At 45.2% G+C, this 19701-nt stretch overlaps 1 protein-coding gene across 5 annotated transcripts in view; it reads right to left on the reverse strand.

The window, feature by feature from the left end:
• Nucleotides 1-19701, reverse strand: part of CMSS1 (cms1 ribosomal small subunit homolog) — a 400717-nt gene that overhangs the window by 73681 nt on the left and 307335 nt on the right. Inside the window, exon 1 of one of the 5 annotated variants that reach the window (XM_069761024.1) lies at nt 12245-12371. The exons of 2 other annotated variants lie outside the window; for them this stretch is intronic. In XM_069761024.1, the coding sequence (XP_069617125.1) occupies nt 12245-12347 (103 nt within the window). In that variant the 5' untranslated portion in view covers nt 12348-12371. Of the gene's footprint in view, nt 1-6827; nt 6923-12244; nt 12372-19701 lie in introns of those variants that run through there. 2 more of the 5 variants (XM_069761022.1, XM_069761025.1) reach the window with 2 other exon arrangements.

Raw genomic sequence — 19701 nt, forward strand, 5'->3', positions numbered from 1 at the left:
ATCCGAAAATGTTGGTGTTTGGGATTTTTTCCATCACAATGCAATTACCAGTAAATTTGTAATCACCAGGAAGATATGAATAATTATATATTTAATTGAAGGGTCAACACTCTCGAGTACTATCGAGAAGAGCGCCATTTGTGGCGTAACTATGAGTTTGATATGTGTAAGAGAATTAATATGTAGTATAGCGTCTTTCCAGAGTTTCTTTAGTTTTGGGCATGTCCGGAAAACGTGATATAAATTAGCAGGTGATCCACATCCTCTCCAACAAATGGGGGAGTTATCTCCATTGATGTGTGAAAGTTGTATCGGTGTGAAATACCAACATGTGATCACTTTATAAAAGGACTCATGGAGGGGAATGGAAATATTTGACGCATAAGTGTGCTTGATAGCATTTTCCCATATTTCCGTCGAAAAAACTCTATTCAAGTCAGATTCCCATCTTCGAAGATAAATATTTTTAGTCTAATTAGTATCTTTATTGAAGTGGCTGTAGATGTTTTTAAGACTCCATCTGTTTTTAGGATTAGTGTTTTCGAATAGGGAAGAAACTATGTCTAAGTTTAGGGATCTACTTGATAATAATTTTTGGATATTTTCTTTTTAGATTAAATAAAATAAAAATTGGGAGGAAGGCAGGTTATAAATACGTTTGATTTCGCTATATGAATAGAATGATTCACCGTTGTAAATGTTGCCTACAGTGTTTATTCCAGCTTCTGACCAAATAAATGGGATCAAAATGTTATAAATTATAGCTATTAAAGATATGGGACAGTTCTTAATTTGACTTAACCTCAAACCTCCCCTCCCCGGCCTAGTCAGTGACTTCCATGCTGACAAAACCGCGTGAAAAATGGGTTGATGATGCTCCTTTTGAGCTGGTCCTAGTAAATATCTAAAAAAGCAATCTTGTAAAGATGTATTATTGTTTTGAGTTATTTCTAGGTCCAGCCAGGCTGCCTGGGAATTGTCACGATCGAGCAACACTTTCAATGTCACATCCATAGATCCACGGCCTGGGCTGCGACATGTTATGCTGTAAGTGATTCTTGTAGTAGATACACGGTGTTCGTGTTTGGATCTTTTTTTTCTTCTAATTTTCAATATGTATATGTCTAAAAATATATGTAATTTATTTATTTTAGGCTACTTTCACACTAGCGTCGTGTGACGTCCGTCGCAATGCGTTGTTTTGGAGAAAAAACGCATCCTGCAAAGTTGCGCGCAGGATGCGTTTTTTCTCCATAGACTTGCATTAGCGACGTATGGCCACACGTCGCATCCATCATGCGACGGATGTGTCGTGTTTTGGCGCTCCGTCAGCACAAAAAAAGTTCCATGTAACTTTTTTTGTGCAACATGTCCGCCATTTGCGACCGCGCATACACGGCCAAAACTCCACCCCCTCCTCCCCGGACCTACAAGGGGGCAGCGGATGCGTTGAAAAACTGCATCCGCTGCCCCCGTTGTTCATTTATTTCACAACGTCCGTCGGTACGATGCACGGCGACGGCCCCGTACCGACGCTAGTGTGAAAGTAGCCTTACTCTGTTACAGTGCCTACAAGTAGTATTCAACCCCCTGCAGATTTAGCAGGTTTACACATTTGGAATTAACTTGGCATTGTGACATTTGGACTGTAGATCAGCCTGGAAGTGTGAAATGCACTGCAGCAAAAAAGAATGTTATTTCTTTGTTTATTTTTTTTTTAAATTGGGAAAAGTTTTTTCAGAGGGTCATTTATTATTCAACCCCTCAACCCACCAGAATTCTGTTTGGTTCCCCTAAAGTATTAAGAAGTAGTTCAGGCACAAAGAACAATGAGCTTCACATGTTTGGATTAATTATCTCTTTTTCCAGCCTTTTCTGACTATTTAAGACCCTCCCCAAACTTGTGAACAGCACTCAAACATGGTCAACATGGGAAAGACAAAGGAGCATTCCAAGGCCATCAGAGACAAGATTGTGGAGGGTCACAAGGCTGGCAAGGGGTACAAAACCCTTTCCAAGGAGTTGGGCCTACCTGTCTCCACTGTTGGGAGCATCATCCGGAAGTGGAAGGCTTATGGAACTACTGTTAGCCTTCCATGGCCTCGACAGCCTTTGAAAGTTTCCTCCTGTGCCGAGGCCAGGCTTGTCCGAAGAGTCAAGGCTAACCCAAGGACAACAAGGAAGGAGCTCCGGGAAGATCTCATGGCAGTGGGGACATTGGTTTCAGTCAATACCATAAGTAACATACTCCACCACAATGGTCTCCGTTCCAGACGAGCCCGTAAGGTACCTTTACTTTCAAAGCGTCATGTCAAGGCTCGTCTACAGTTTGCTCATGATCACTTGGAGGACTCTGAGACTGACTGGTTCAAGGTTCTCTGGTCTGATGAGACCAAGATCGAGATCTTTGGTGCCAACCACACACGTGACGTTTGGAGACTGGATGGCACTGCATACGACCCCAAGAATACCATTCCTACAGTCAAGCATGGTGGTGGCAGCATTATGCTGTGGGGCTGTTTCTCAGCCAAGGGGCCTGGCCATCTGGTCCGCATCCATGGGAAGATGGATAGCACGGCCTACCTGGAGATTTTGGCCAAGAACCTCCGCTCCTCCATCAAGGATCTTAAGATGGGTCGTCATTTCATCTTCCAACAAGACAACGACCCAAAGCACACAGCCAAGAAAACCAAGGCCTGGTTCAAGAGGCAAAAAATCAAGGTGTTGCAGTGGCCCTGTCAGTCTCCTGACCTTAACCAATTGAAAACTTGTGGAAGGAGCTCAAGATTAAAGTCCACATGAGACACCCAAAGAACCTAGATAACTTGGAGAAAATCTGCATGGAGGAGAGGGCCAAGATAACTCCAGAGACCTGTGCTGGCCTGATCAGGTCTTATAAAAGACGATTATTAGCTGTAATTGCAAACAAAGGTTATTCCACAAAATATTAAACCTAGGGGTTGAATAATAATTGACCCACACTTTTATGTTTAAAATTTATAAAAATTTAACTGAGCAACAAAACTTTTTGGTTTGTAAGATTTATGCATCTGTTAATAAATCCTGCTCTTGTTTGAAGTTTGAAGGCTCTAACTTATTTGCATCTTATTAAACCTGCTAAATCTGCAGGGGGTTGAATACTACTTGTAGGCAGAGTATATAGCGCCATTATTTTCACAGCACTTTACACACATTATCATCACTGTCCCCATTGGGGCTCACAATCTACATTCCCAGTCACTATGTCTCAGTGTGGCAGGAAACTGGAGAACCCGGAGGAAACCCAGGAAAACACGGGGAGGACATACAAACTCCCTGCAGATGTTGCCCTTGGTGTGAATTGAACCCAGGACCCCAGCAGTGACAGACTGCAGTGCTAACCACTGAGCCACCATTATTTTGTATAGAAGGATTTTTTTCAACATGTTCTGAAATGAGTGAGGTCCCTGTGAAGGGAGGAGGGGGTGAGCTGTAACATCACCTGCTGTGCAGAGTGGATCCTGTGACATCTACTATACATAGGTGTTACTGGTTATTGCAGTCCTACCTGAGACGATACTGAGACTGCTGAAAAGTGTTCTGTAGAGAACAGAAGTGGAAGTGTGGTGTAACCAATGTGATGGTTTACTGGTGCTGTAATCTCATTATAATAGGTGGAGGACTGGAATAAGTATCGGAATGACGGCTATTGTTCTCATTAAAAGTAGAAATACACTGCAAAGACAATGCCATAAGGAGAAAAAGTCAACAGCGGCCTCTGAAAGCCTGATCAGTGAACTACCCAGCTTTCTGATTAACATCCGCCTTATCAGGTATCATCACTGAACTGTAACTACCGTAATTGTTCTCAGTATCTGCAGCAGTTTCCCAGCATATAATCACTCAGCTGTATCCCAGCTTCTCTAACATTAGTAGCAGTGTCAAAATGCATCATCACTCAGCTGTAACCCAGCTTTCCCAGCATCAATGGCTTTCCCACTGCACTGACCCGAGAAGTGGGAAAGCTGGGTACATCTTAGTAGTGTCATGTGAGCTGCAAGATCATCTGATCAGTGGAAAAGCTGGTTTTCAGCTCAGTTGTGTTGTGGATTGCTGTGATCATAGGCTGCCTAATTTTTGTAAAGAGGTAGTAGTGCCGCGAGAAAGCTTCTTAAATATACCAAAAGTGTGACGTTTTGGAAGAAGTTGCGGTGCTCCGATTGATTCAATATCCCTAACTCACCCCAAAGTAAAGCCGACCATACACATTAGATGGCTGTCGGCCAAACGGTGCTTCACCCGATTGTTCAGCCGACCGCCATCTCCCGTACACAGGTCCACTCGATTGGCCGAGTGATCCTGATTTCTCTATGAGACAGCAGACGACTAACACGTCGACCAGCGGCTTATCCCTGGGAGAACAATGCGATCAGCGGTCTGATATTCGACATGCGCAGTCCTCATCTCCCCGACCATCAGTCAGCGGCACACCCATGACACCAACCCATCGATATTGGCGGGTTCGGCTGACATTAGTCTAATGTGTATGGGGGGCCTTTAGGTTAGACAGAGAGCTGTAAAGTGACCTCCTTACTGTGATGTTAGTGCGCACAGGGAGAAAGTTGATGACACTGGACAGTAAGTACAGTCGTTTACAGACCACTCAATTTTATTAAAGGGAACCGGTCATCAGAAAAAAAAAAAACACTACTAACCAGCAGATATGGGGTGAATCTGCAGGTTAATAGCGTTATTATGCTGGCCGGTGCCCACATTTAGCCGAACCTGTGGGGAGAAAATCAACCTCATTCTTCCCGGCAGGGTTGCAGTTTCAGTCACGGGGTCAACGTCGGCGCTGTTCAGTCACCATTCTGAATATACAGAGCGACAAATATACACACATCTCTGGCCCTGACTGACATCCGCACCGCCAGTCCTGATTGACACTGGTTGTGCATTGGGGCAGCATGTCAGTCAGGAACAGGGGTGCAGTTTCCATTTCAGTCACTGCTTTAGGGCAGTCCCACACGTCCAGATAACTCCGGTACCGGAAAAATCGGTACTGGAATTATCCGTGTCCGTGTGCCCGTGCGTTTCTGTGGCACACGTGTGCCGCTCGTGTGCCGACTGGGTACCACACGCACCGTGCAGGAGACAGCGCTAGAGATAAGCGCTGTCCCCTGCATCTGGTGCTGAAGCCGCCATTCATATCTTCTCTGCAGCAGCGTTTGCTGTAGAGAAGATATGAAAAATCCTTTTCTTTTTTTTGTTTCTCGTGTTTAAAATAAAGATCCCTGTCCCCACCCCCCTCCCACCCCCTCTGCGTCCGCCCGCTGTTATTAAAATACTCACCCGGCTCCCTCGCAGTGTCCTGTCCTGGCCGCACCTTCTCCTGTATGAGCGGTCACGTGGGGCTGCCCATTACAGAAATGAATATGCGGCTCCACCCCTATGGAGTGTTGGCAATGTGCGCACAGGGGGTGGGAGGGGGGTGGGGACAGGGATCTTTATTTTAAACACGAGAAAAAAAAAAAGAAAAGGATTTTTCATATCTTCTCTACAACAAACGCTGCTGCAGAGAAGATATGAATCGGGGCTTCAGCACCATGTGGGGGAGACAGCGCTTACTGTAGCGGTGTCTCCTGCACGGCACACGGACAACGTCCGTGTGCGGTACGTGTTTTACACGGACCCATTGACTTTAATGGGTCCATGTAATCCGTGCGCTCCCACGAGCACTGACATGTCTCCGTGTTTTGCACACGGACACACGGTCCGTGAAAACACGCTGTCATGTGCAGAGACACATTGATTTCAATGTGTCTACGTAAGTCAGTGTCTCCGGTACGTGAGGAAACTGTCACCTCACGTACCGGAGCCACTGACGTGTGAAACCGGCCTTACAGGCACTGCTCTGTATACTTAGGGCAGTGATTGAAGCTGCGCCAGAATGAGACTGAATGCTGCGGGGGAAAATAAAGTTAATTTTCTCCTTGTAGCAGTAGACTAAGTGCAGGCGCCGGGCACTGTAAAAACGCTATTAACCTGCGGATTAAACCCATTTCTTCAGATTAATAGCGTTATTTTTCTGCTGACGGATTCCCTTTAACAAATCTGCTCTTAGATTGGAGGGAAAAAAATTGATGAAAGTGTCCCTTTAAGCATCCCAGAAACATCAGACAACTGTCAGCTAAAAGCCATTTCTCCCATATGGAAGAGGGGAATAAGCTGCTGCCAGACACCTCTTGTAGAGGCTCATCTCCTGTAAAAACAAAAGGATTAGTCATATTAAAAATCGACATGCCCGCCCCCTCCATCCCCCAACACCTGTAATTGTAGGAGAGTCCGGGCATCTCTGTACAGATGGTCAGACTGTTCACCAAAAATTGACAGACTTTGCCAACACTGACCTAATGACTGTGACCACACTATGTCATAAAGGTATAGACCATTTGTACGATCCCCCAAGATGGTGATTATACCGGCTGCCGCCCTAAATAAAGCCACGTTGCATTTCAGTGCTGCTTTCATGGGCACGTTTGTTGCGAAATTCTCCCACATCTACTTCTAATAGGATCCTTGCTAATTACATGGTTATTCCACATCAATAAACCATTTCAGAAGGAAAAGCCTCCCTAACAAATCCCACTCCGCGGCTCCATCCCCCGGAATCACGTCATACAATACAATATAATCCCATTTTAAGGAGCTGCAAACATATTGTTCCTTATAAAAGGAAAAAAAAACCAAGTCACAGTAAAATGTGTTTTATATTCCTACGTCCTGGGTCATATTTCATGAACACCTTCTATTCTCGGCGCAGACACTTGGGAGACGAGTAAGTTCACCTGATGAGCGATTCATCCCTGACTCAGGTATCGCTGCATGGTAATAGTGAGGAGGGTCGGGATCCCAGAATTAGTCCTTTTACTCTTCACGCCGTGAGGACAATGGAGGTCTGACGGAAAAGGTTTGTTGCTAGAAACAGATGGCGAACTGTATTTTATCCCATTACAGTGCGGCTCGTCCTGGCTGGATGTCTCTGTGGATGCGGCCAAGCACCGGGGTCAGCTTCCTGACGGGGCCATCTGCCTACGGGGGGAACTATAAGTGGATGGGTTATATTTAGAGCCTGGTCCATTGCTGAGCTACGGGCCCTCCTGACTTTCAATGCAGCTCTCACCCAGGCTCCGGCTGCCACGCTCCCATGCCATCAGTGCCCACGGGGAATAATACCGGCGAGAAAAGGGTTAAACGGATTATTACAGCAGGACGGGGTGACTGTCCCATCACTTGCCCGACTACCTCTATACATGGATTTGTCTTAGATCGGAAGGGAATTGGCATCTCCAGCAGCGGTAAGTCCTAAATCATATTATTATCCTATAATGGACGGACATAGCAGAGCTGACCTTGTCATTTCACTATGGATGAATAATTACTACATTAAAAAAAAAAACAATTTTTTTTTTTAGAATTTATGATATTAACATGAGCAGAATGGCAAAAGCAACTCTGCTACATCCAGACGTAGTATCAAAGGGGCAGGATTAGACGCTAATGAGGCATCACCTGCTGGTGAACTACAACTTCCAGAAATCTCACAATCTGCTTATATGAAAACTCCAGGACTAGTCGCATCTACTGAATCCCATTTATGTGCGGTTTTACAGAAATTTAGATTGCAAGCTCTTAGGAACAGGCAAATTTTGCACAAAGTTGTGAGCTGCTTGGATTATTTCATGTCTGTATAGATGATAAAGATCCTGGAATTGTGCATTGCTTCCAATATAGGATGTATGGAGAAAAAATGCCCAATGTATAGAGAATATAGTATTAATTAGTGATGACAGCAGCAATGACCGGGGGGCACGTGTCACCCCTCCATACCGCAGAGGCTGCTCACTATCCGCACAGAGACCAGCTGCAGACACATCTTTAGACTCCTGGACGAGGGGCGACATGTGCTCCTGGTGGGCTGATACATATTGTACGAATTAGTGATGACAGCAGCAATGACCGGGGGGCACGTGTCATCCCTCCATGCCGCAGAGGCTGCTCACTATCCGCACAGAGACCAGCTGCAGACACATCTTTAGGCTCCTGGACGAGGGGCGACATGTGCTCCTGGTGGGCTGATACATATTGTACGAATTAGTGATGACAGCAGCAATGACCGGGGGGCACGTGTCATCCCTCCATGCCGCAGAGGCTGCTCACTATCCGCACAGGGACATATTTAGGCTCCTGGACGAGGGGCGACATGTGCTCCTGGTGGGCTGATACATATTGTACGAATTAGTGATGACAGCAGCAATGACCGGGGGGCACGTGTCATCCCTCCATACCGCAGAGGCTGCTCACTATCCGCACAGAGACATCTTTAGGCTCCTGGACGAGGGGCGGCATGTGTTCCTGATGGGCTGATACATATAGTATGGGCCAGGAAGATGTGTGTATTCCGCAGCGTCTGAGGACGGACATGAGCCCTGGTCTTCTGTAGGGGCAGTGTGCTGTGCCACCAAGAACTGCTGCACAATGTCTTGTACAGTTCAATCGCTTTAAGTCCTTTTCAGATGAAAAAACAAAAAAGTCCCAAAATTTGACAATTTTTTGTTAATAAAATATTGCCTTTTTTTTTTTCTTTCATTTTAAACAGTGTTGTACATAGGTAACTACGTCCTGGCGGATTTCCTAAAATTTACACCAGAAATTGACATAAATTAAAATAGAAATCTACGTGCGAAGCAGAGACTGCGCCAACGTGTCTTACTCCAGTCTGAGCTTATATTCACCCCATATGTTTTACTTATAGAAGCTGAGCTGCACAAATCTGTGCTTCGTGGCCGTGTGGCGCACTACATGTACAAGCACCTTAATTGTGGCCACATACTTTCTGAAAGTGGCTCAAAGGGAGTCATCAGAAAGTGACCTATTGCTTAAAACACAAAAACAGATTTCATGTTAAAGGGCTATTCCCATCTCCAATCTCTTATCCAAATATGTAGCAGGTGTAATAATAATATTAGCAAATACCTACAATTAGAAATGTAGTATAGTTCTTCTGATTCGCTACCTTGCTTACCCCATGTGCAGGGCATTGCAGTAGCTTAGGTACCCATGGTTACAACCACTCATATAGTTCCAGCTAGTGTTTGTAACCATGGATACCTAAGCTATTGCAATGACCTGCACATGGGTAAGTGACAGAAAATCAGAAGAACTACACTACATTTATAATTGGAGGTATTTGTTAATATTATTATTGCACCTACTACATACCCCTGTAAATGTCCTATTTTTAAAAAAACATTTCCTTATCACTATTTAAGTAAAAAAAAAAATCTTGCTATTTTCACTCTGTTCACTAGGTTTTATATAAGACCCACATGCTCTGTCCCTTACAGAGGACTTTTCAGCAGTCTCATTATCATCACAGACACGATTTGACTGAAATGTAGCACCTCTATATTTAGTACATAATAAGTGATGGTCACAGCTCCCCTTCTACCACTAACTTCACAATGTATTTTGCCTAGACTAGAGCATGCTCAGATATTACTTCCATACAAACAAATTGGGCCTGAGTCGGTCTACTACTGCTAGTGTTCATGTGGCTGTCGAAATGAACAAGAGGAAGTCTAATAATATAAAATCTGAACTAAACAACTTTATTTTCTAAAAATGCATTCCCTTTCATTGATTACTGTCAGGCAGCTTTGATTATGGAGTGTTATAAAAACTTGTTAGCGTGACTCTGGATGGCAGAGGTATCACATTCCGGAGCGTGGGCGCAACACAGAGGTGACAAAGAGAGAAAAAGCAAAGCAACACACCGCCTGCTGCACCAGAATACGTGTTATCAGCAAGTAACATAGTGCAAAACCTCAAGGTTAGGTACTAAAGACCTGCTGGCAAACTACAACTTCCAGAAATCTCAGAATTTATTTATGTGTAAACTCTGAGTTCTGTAGTTGCAGGTCCGAGTACTACCGTAAATCCTACTGCGCAGCTGATAAAGAACAGAGGAGGAACAGAGGATGTTTCCAGACTGTTGGGTGATATCACACTCCTTGCACTACTAAATATGTGAATAAAGCACGGACATTCTCCGCCAGACCCAATCTCCCAATACAAGAGTTTTTGTTGCATTTCTTCGCGATGTGACAAAAAAAAAATCTCCATGATGTAAAAATAATCAGTGAATCAACTAAGGGACTCGTTCATGCAGGACACTTCCATCACATATCCAAATAAGTGGATAATCCTCTCATTGCGTTCCTGTGCCCATAGTACCCATCCCTCCTTTATGTCCAGTATTTTCCAGCCATTTCATCTCTTACCAGTTTTCAGATACATGAACACAGATGTAAAATACAGAACTGTATACAGCGGAACAACTTACAGGTCTTTGGCCCTAATGTAATATTTATAACAAGACCCCCCATGCTTTATTTACAGAATTGGGGTCTTAAGAGAGTAAGTCCATAAACAACTTTTATCATCTATCCTTAGGATATGTTATACATGTATGAAGACAGATCTAGAGAAAGGAGGTCCGCTGTGCAAATAAAGGGTTACTGAGCATGTGCAAAAACTACTGTCAAAATTCCTATAAACCGTTAAAGGACCAGCGGTCACACATGCTCAGTAATGCTTAATTCACACATGGGACTTTCAGCCCCTCTGCTCCCATGATCAGTAGAGGTTCCAGCAGTCAGAATCACAGATTTATCCCTTATTCTGCTTATAGGTGATATACGTTAGTTACATACTTATTAGAGTTGGCACAAACTGATTCTCACAACCTACGCCATCGGCAATGACAGTGGTCTGCAGCTGCTGGAGAGCAGAGGGAGTTACCTAATTAACAAAGAGCCACAGATGTCGGGTAAGAGGCGGCGCTCCACTCTGCTGTCCGTGGCTCCGCTCTCCTGTCCGACAGCCCACTCTCCTGTCCGGCGGCCCACTCTCCTGTCCGGCGACCCACTCTCCCGTCCGACGCACCACTCTCCCGTCCGACGCTCCACTCTCCCGTCCGACGCTCCACTCTCCCGACGCTCCACTCTCCCGTCCGACGCTCCACTCTCCCGTCCGACGCTCCACTCTCCCGTCCGACGCACCACTCTCCTGTCCGACGCTCCACTCTCCTGTCTGGACCTCCACTCTCCTGTCCGACGCTCCACTCTCCTGTCCGACGCTCCACTCTCCTGTCCGACGCACCACTCTCCTGTCCGACGCACCACTCTCCTGTCCGACGCTCCACTCTCCTGTCTGGACCTCCACTCTCCTGTCCGACGCTCCACTCTCCTGTCCGACGCTCCACTCTCCTGTCCGACGCTCCACTCTCCTGTCCGACGCACCACTCTCCTGTCCGACGCACCACTCTCCTGTCCGACGCACCACTCTCCTGTCCGACGCACCACTCTCCTGTCTGGACCTCCACTCTCCTGTCCGACGCTCCACTCTCCTGTCCGACGCTCCACTCTCCTGTCCGACGCTCCACTCTTCTGTCCGGTGCACCACTCTCCAGTCCGGTGCACCATTCTCCAGTCCGGTGCACCACTCTCCTGTCTGGAGCTCCCTCTTTTATTGTGGCCAATGAACTGGAACGTGCAAAACGAATCAAACCAACTCTTAACAGTTCCCTGACATTTGCTTTGGTAACTTAGGAATGTTTTGGTCCCTTTTCCCAACCCTGCCTCCTCCATCACTGTAACCACTCCTTAGTGGATAGGTTTTATGTAACCTTCATCCTCCTCTGTCTCATGATGCCACAAATTTGCCAGAATGGTTTACAAAAAACAGGAACAGTCCTAGCAAATTAGGGACACTTGATCCTCTATGTGTTTATGGTGTAATCCCTTTATTATGGGGCAGTGGGGTCGGTTAGGTTAGACTACAACTACTGTCCGACTATAGTTCTGTTCCCTGGCCACGATCAGCACTTATAGATTTATACACTGCATGATATATGGCAACTGGAAGTGCGCAGAGTCATGTCTTTATGTTCCCAATTGAATGTTTTGCTACAATATAGACCCCAATGGCTTCAGTGACGTCAGGCAAAGTTGACACCATGCTTGGACCATACATACGACACATATACTATACATGTGTGTACTGTAATATTGCAATAACAAATACTAACCAGCTATGTCTGATACATAATAGTGCACACATGATGTACTGATCATACTCTATAAAGGAGGACAGTATATAATGGTGCACGGCTCCACAGTAACAAAGCTCATGCCGTGTTTACCTGGGTCATGAATGACTGCAGCATTAATTAGCGATGGAAGCTGATACTTTGCTATGTCGATTGCCGGATAAAGCCACCATTGCCTGTAAGTGTAGAAATACATTCCACGCAGGACGGATCATTTAAATAGACATTTGAGCCACGAGGACACAGTCCTGAAATGTCTTCACTTCTGGCATTTCCAAATTGTGATTGAACTGTGAGAGGCCGGTAAAGCAACCAGAGACTCCAGATATTGTGTCACTGCAAATCCAAACTCCACCATGCACACAACGTATGTTAATTATTAAAAGGAGAGCTGGCTCTTTAAGAAACCAAATTAAAAGGTTAATCCAAAGTCTGGAGGAAAAAAAAAACACAAAACAATAAGCCTGGAATCGGCCCATCCTCGGTGCCCTTGTGTCCTCATTTACATAAAAAATAATTGCGGATTTTTCTAAAAAATTGAATATCCAAGTGAGGCCAGGAAGTTACGTGTAAACTTGTCCTACTGAAGCTTCGTACAAGTTCCCCCCAAAAAAGTAGTGTATTGAAAAAAGTTCACCTCTGTTAAAGGGGTTATTCACTTCTTTGACAAACCCTTTCTTAGGGCTCTTTCACACATCCTGATATTTCTGGTATTGGAAAAGCCAGTACCGGTGATATCGGTGTCCATGTGTTTTATATGTGTGGCAACAGTGTGCCGCATCAGTATCACACGTACCAACGCCTGAGAAAAGCCAGAATAGTTGGTGCTGTTCCCCGACACCGGGTGCTGAACACCACTCTTATCATTGTCCCATGCTCTGCCTGAAATCAGTGGGAGCAATGGCTTCAGGCGATTATGTGTTAAGGCGAATATAATGTGATTTTTTAATTTTATTCTTAATTTTACACTTGAATACAACTCTCAACATTGTCCCCTGGTCGCAGAGTGAGCAAGGGACAATGATGAGAGCTGTCTTCAGCACCCGGCAACAGCGCAAACAGTACCGCTGATTCCCAGGCGCCGGTACGTATCACATTGATGACACATGGATGTTACCCGTGTGTCATCAGTATGCACGTGTGCAGGACGTTTTGAGGCCTATGCTGCTGCTAAAAAACGGACATGTCAGTTTGTTTTGCCCACGGACACGCAGTCCATAGAAACACACTGACATGTGCACAGACCTATTCATTTGGATGGGTCTACGTGTGTAAGTGTCTCCGGTACGTGTGAAAATTGTCTCCACTCATACCGGAGACACGGATGTCTGAAAGAGGCCTTGAAGAGGTTATTCAGGACCTTTTTTTCTAGAAGGCAAAGCACTTATCGGTCGTGTACCGATCTCTCCTGGCTCAGAGCGGTCATGGACTGCTCCTATCAGCGAGCCTTCTATTTCCTGTGTAATCACATTGACAGAGACATTCCTTCTCTTATACTCTGTCGAAAGGGTGTCTCTTACGACGACGTTGCATTGATTTCAGCTCCCCGTTGTCTAACTCAGCACAGACACAAAGTTAGGCCACGTTCACATGTACAGCGCTCGGTCAGTATTTTACCTCAGTATTTGTAAGCCAAAATCGGGATGGAACAATCAGAGGAAAAGTGTAATAGAAACACATCACCACTTCTGCATTTATCACCCACTCATGGTTTTGGCTTACAAAAAACTGATGGAAAATACTGATCAAATACTGAATGTGGCTTTGGTGCGATTCACATTGTATGAGCTGGCGCATCAGCAGTGCAAAGAAAGTGACTCTGGTTTCCAGAACCAACTTCGGGCATCAGTGTCTCTAGCAGACTTCCCACTACATTGCTCATGCAATGTGAATGGCACTAACCTCGCCTGCACTGAGTTAGACAGTGGGGAACTGGCTGTCAATCAACATGACAGCAGCAGTGATGCCCCATCGACACAGCTAAGCGGAAAAGGAGGAACTGCTCTGTTGGCATGACGTCACAGGAAGTAGGAGAGTGGTCGGTAGCAGCGGTCCATGACCACTCTGTGCCTGGAGATATCAGCGCATGGTAGTTAGCAATCACCTCCCGCACCAGCGCTGTTCCAATGATGTTGGTGTCAGGTCTCCCAGAGCTCAGATGACTTTGTCTTAGCATGTGAGAGCTGCAGCCAATCAGAGTCCACCAATGGGTTACTTCGCTGACATTTCCGCAAATGAAAGCCACATGACACAACAATATCATTTGAGTGCCAAGAGACCCATTGCCAACATTTCTAGACCAGCACAGAAGCCATAGGGAGAGTCTGGAGATTTTTTTTTTTTAATTTTAGCCAGTGGAGGACAGGACCCAAGAAGAGTTTGTCAAGAGTAGTGGACAACCCCTTTAAAATGAGCTACATAGCATCCAAACTTCTAGCAACCGGGGCCGGCATTAGGGGAAGGCAAACTAGGCATGTGCCTAGGGCTGTCACTCACTCAGAGGCCCACAGCCAGTGGCATGTCGTTAATAGCGGAACATTACGCGAACGCTATGGGGCCGTGAGTTAAGGAAGCCCGATGCAGCATCGGTTCCGCTGCCCACCCACATCGCACAATCAACTGCATCAGCAACATAGATGCAGATACAGTTGAAATCAATGATGGAAGAGAGAGCATCAGGTGATCCTCCCTCTCTGCTTCTGGTGCAGGGGGCACAATGATGTCACTTCATCAAGCGCCACACTATGCCAAGCAGTCGAGCTGCTGAGCAGATGTGTTGCAGAGACCAGAGCAGCAAGCATCAGGTGAATGATGAGAGTTGAGTATTATATTTATTCATTTTTAAATCAGTTAGTATGTGGTGGCCATAATACTGGAGGACAATGGGGTGTGCATAATACTATATGGGGCTGCATTATACTATGTGAGGTTGCATTATATTGTATGGGTGATGCATTATACTCTATGGGGGCTGCATTATACTAAATGGGGGCTGCATTATATGGGGTTGCATGATACTCTATGGGAGCTGCATTATACTCTATCAAGGACTATGGGGAGTGCATTATACTGTGTATACTTTATGGGAGCTGTATTATACTCTATTGAGGGCTATTGAGAGTGCATTTTACTATATGGGGCTGCATTATACTGTATGAAGGACTATAGGATCCATTATACTATGGGGAAAGCATTGTACTATATGGGGGACTATGGGGTTCATTATACAATATGGAGGACTATGAGGAGGGTATTAAACTATATAGAGGACTATAGCGAGTATACCATTCTGGCTTGAGGACTACTGGATGCATTATACTATAAGGTGGGCTATGGGGGGTTAATTATACAATATGGAGGATTATGGCATGCATTGTACTATATTGAGGACTATGGGAAGTGTATGATACTATATTGAGGACTGTGGGGAGTGTATGATACTACATGGAGGATTATGGGGAGTGTATTATACTATATGGAGGACTATGGGGTGTTCATTATACTATATGGAGGACTATGTGGAGTGCATTATACTATATTGAGGATTATGGGGTGTGAATTATACTATACTAGTAGAATACCTGCGGCTTCGCTCACGGAAAATATGTTAAATTGTTGGTTATGGTAGCTAAAGTAAAATTTTCAGTGTTACCTGAAGGAGCTCACATCTCAGTAATGAAATGAGACTTGTCTAGTTGTCCATATCAACCAATCACAGCTCAGCTTTCACTTTGCCTCAGCAGCTTCAGTGATGAAAGCTCCCTGTATAGTAAGCAATAATGACAATCTTACTATGAGGCATTTTTCACCTGACCAATATTGCTGCTCATAAATGTTCGTCCGTGTGCGTAGGGTGCATCCATCTGAGCGTGTTTGCATGCATGTGTGGCCCTTGTGTGTGTGTGTGGTGTGCATGTGGTATTTATGGGGTGGTGTTGTGGTATTTGTGGGGTGGTGTTTGTGTTGTGTGTGTCTAGAGTAGTCTGGTATTTGTGTGGTGTTGTGCTTGGTCCCAACCCCATTTATAAGGCAAGAAATCCCACTTATTAAACCTGACAGGGCACACCTGTGAAGTGAAAACCATTCCCGGTGACTACCTCTTGAAGCTCATCAAGAGAATGCCAAGAGTGTGCAAAGCAGTCATCAAAGCAAAAGGTGGCTACTTTGAAGAACCTAGAATATAAGACATAATTTCAGTTGTTTCACACTTTTTTGTTAAGTATATAATTCCACATGTGTTAATTCATAGTTTTGATGCCTTCAGTGTGAATGTACAATTTTCATAGTCATGAAAATACAGAAAAATCATTAAATGAGAAGGTGTGTCTAAACTTTTGGTCTGTACTGTATATGGAGGACTATGAGGGTCATTATACTAAACAAGCAAAATGCTGCCTATTCATTGAGTGCAGGGCCGGCTCCAGGTTTTCATGGGCCCTGGGCGAAAGAGTCCCAGTGGGCCCCTTTAACACATACCACAATTCATAATGCACGGATACGGCAGAGAAATAAAGGTATAGTACAATGCCAAAGATCACTTACTTCTTACATTATATGAGTGATATCTATTGTGCATTCTACATTAGCTCAGAAACCGGACAGTATAATCCTCTATACAGAATTATGAGCCCCATATATTGCTCCAAACAGAATAATGAGCCCCATATATTGCCCCATACAGTATAATGGCCCCATAAAGTGCTCCATACAGTATAATTGGCACCACATAGTCCTCTATACAGAATAGTGAGCCCCATATATAGCTCCAAACAGTATAATGAGCCCAATATATTGCTCCAAACAGAATAATGAGCCTCATATAATGCTCCATACAGTATAATGGGCACCACAGAGTGCTCCATACAGAATGAGCCGCATATATTGCTCCATACGGAATTGACCCCATATAATGCTCCATACAGTATAGTGAGCCACATATAATTCTCCATACAGTATATGATGGGCCCCATCTATTGCTCCATATATAATGGGCCTCACATAATGCTCCATACAGTATATGATCAGCCCCATACAGTATACTGAGTCCCATATATTGCTCCATACAAAATGGGTCCCATATAATGCTCCAAAACTAATTGGCCCCATAAGATGCTCCGTGTATAATGGGCCCCATATAATGCTCCATATATAATTGGCCATATAAAATGCTCCATATATAATTAGTCCCATAAGATTCTTCATACACTATTCACTTGTAAAGCAAAGACAACCATTAACCTTTACATAAGGTGAATATAAATATTTGCGCAGACATCACCGGACAGATAGACCGCAAGCTGTGCTGCAATGACCTCAATCTCCAGTGTCTCTTCTGCCTCTTGGCATGGGTTCAGAGTGTCCTGGTTGTCAGGGGTCTTGGCTGAGTCTGTACAGTAAACTAAATAAAGCTGCATGAAAGCCGAGAGCAGCACTTTCCTCCAGCTGCCTTTCTAAGAACAGTACATGGCGGGAGTTGTCCATCATCTGTACAGCTGTGCTGGGGAGAGGAGCTAAGCTGAGGAGCTGTGCGGAGGACCTGTGAGGAGGTGCTGTGCAGGGGAGAGAAGCTGTGCTGAGGAGAGGAGCTGTGCTGAGGAGAGGAGCTGTGCTGAGGAGAGGAGCTGTACAGAGGAGAGGAGCTGTACAGAGGAGAGGAGCTGTACAGAGGAGAGGACTTGTACAGAAGAGAGGAGCTGTGCTGAGGAGAGGAGCTGTGCTGAGGAGAGGAGCTGTGCTGAGGAGAGGAGCTGTGCTGAGGAGAGGAGCTGTGCTGAGGAGAGGACTTGTACATAGGAAAGGAGCTGTGCTGAGGAGAGGACTTGTACAGAGGAGAGGAGCTGAGCTGAGGAGAGGAGCTGAGGAGAGGAGCTGTGCTGAGGAGAGGTCTTGTACAGAGGAGAGGACTTGTACAGAGGAGAGAAACTGTGCGGAGAAGAGGAACTGTGCGGAGGAGCTGTGCTGAGGAGAGGAGCTGTGCTGGGGCGAGGAGCTGTGCAGGGGAAAAGCTGTGCTGGGGAGAGGAGCTGTGCTGGGGAGAGGAGCTGTGCAGGGGAGAGAAGCTGTGCTGAGAAGCTGTGCAGGGGAGAGGAGCTGTGCAGGGGAAAAGCTGTGCTGGGGAGAGGAGCTGTGCGGGGGAGAGGAGCTGTGCTGAGGAGCTGTGCAGGGGAGAGAAGCTGTGCTGGGGAGAGGAATTCTCCTGCTGACCACTAGACTTTGGCCATCACTTATCCCAGGTTACAGAACCATGGAGACACCAAAATCTATAGAGTGCAGTTTCATGCATCTGTGCAGGGTAGTTGGCAGATACTTTGGCTATAAATACTAGTTATAATTACATTTTTTTATCAATCATAAATGGGTAAAATTGTTAAAACAAATAACTTTGCAATTTACATCTTATGCAAAATCATTTCCTTTCTCAAGAATGGCCAAGAATTACCGGACACCTCCATAGTCTACCGGAAGAGGCTGGTTTCTCTTAGGCAAGGAGTGCAGCGTATACAAGCTCTTTGCTATGCAGCTTGTAAGCACTGCTCTGAAACTGGCTGGATGCGGCTATCTTCTGTGCTCGTGCGCTCCTCTGATGCAAGTCTGACTCTGCTAACAGCACTGGAGAATGAAACGTTTGGACCAGTGGCTCAACCATGCCTGGACTCTAACTGGCAATCTTCAGAAGCCCACCACACCCCAGCATGAAGGAAGCCAAGAGGCCAGGGAGCAGTGCACTTCTGAAGAAAAACAATGAGAATAACCCTTTAAACAGAATATCAGTAAGATCAACCTCCCTAAATCACATATATGGGCATGCTGGTCTTTGAAATGTAAATCCATCAACACCTTTATATCTTCTATCTGTTGCTGCAATCTCAAGAAATCAGCATTTTAATACATATGCAAGTTAGGCTTTAAGTGCTTTGTCATACTCTGAGCACTTAAGCTGAGTCTCCGCCTCCCGAAGTTATTTCTCCGCCCAGCACCAGCTCTTAAGCACGATTAATAGCTCACTGACTGATTTCCTTGTCGGTCAGTCAACCTCTAGACGCAGAGGCCCAGGAAGTACGCTGTCACATCCAGAGCACTTACTGTCTCATTTGGACATAAATTAAAACATTGATACGTGTCAATCTTTCATTTGCATATTTAATTTCCCAGAGGATCATTGCATGCCTTTAAGCCTCTGTACATAGTCATGTCACTCTCCACAAGGAGCAACGTTACCCCTTAGATCCCAGTCAGTAGGATCTCATACAGCCAAATCAGATCTCATGCTTGGCACTGAGGAGGGGCACCACCCTGAAACACCAGGTCTGCAAATTAAGATTCTGGTTTGGCTTTTATCTTAAAAGGGTATAGCCAGCTCCAAGATCCCATCCTAATATGTACTAGTTATAATAATATTAGCAAATACCTCCAATTAGAAATGTAGTATAGTTCTTCTGATAAGCTATGTCGCTTGCCCCAAGTGCAGAGAATTGCAGTAGCTTAGGTATCCATGGTTACAACCAATTATATAGTGAGTTAGTTGTTAGTGGTCACAACCGTAGATATCT

Source organism: Ranitomeya imitator, chromosome 3 (assembly GCF_032444005.1).
Source record: "Ranitomeya imitator isolate aRanImi1 chromosome 3, aRanImi1.pri, whole genome shotgun sequence".
Lineage (NCBI taxonomy): Eukaryota > Metazoa > Chordata > Amphibia > Anura > Dendrobatidae > Ranitomeya > Ranitomeya imitator.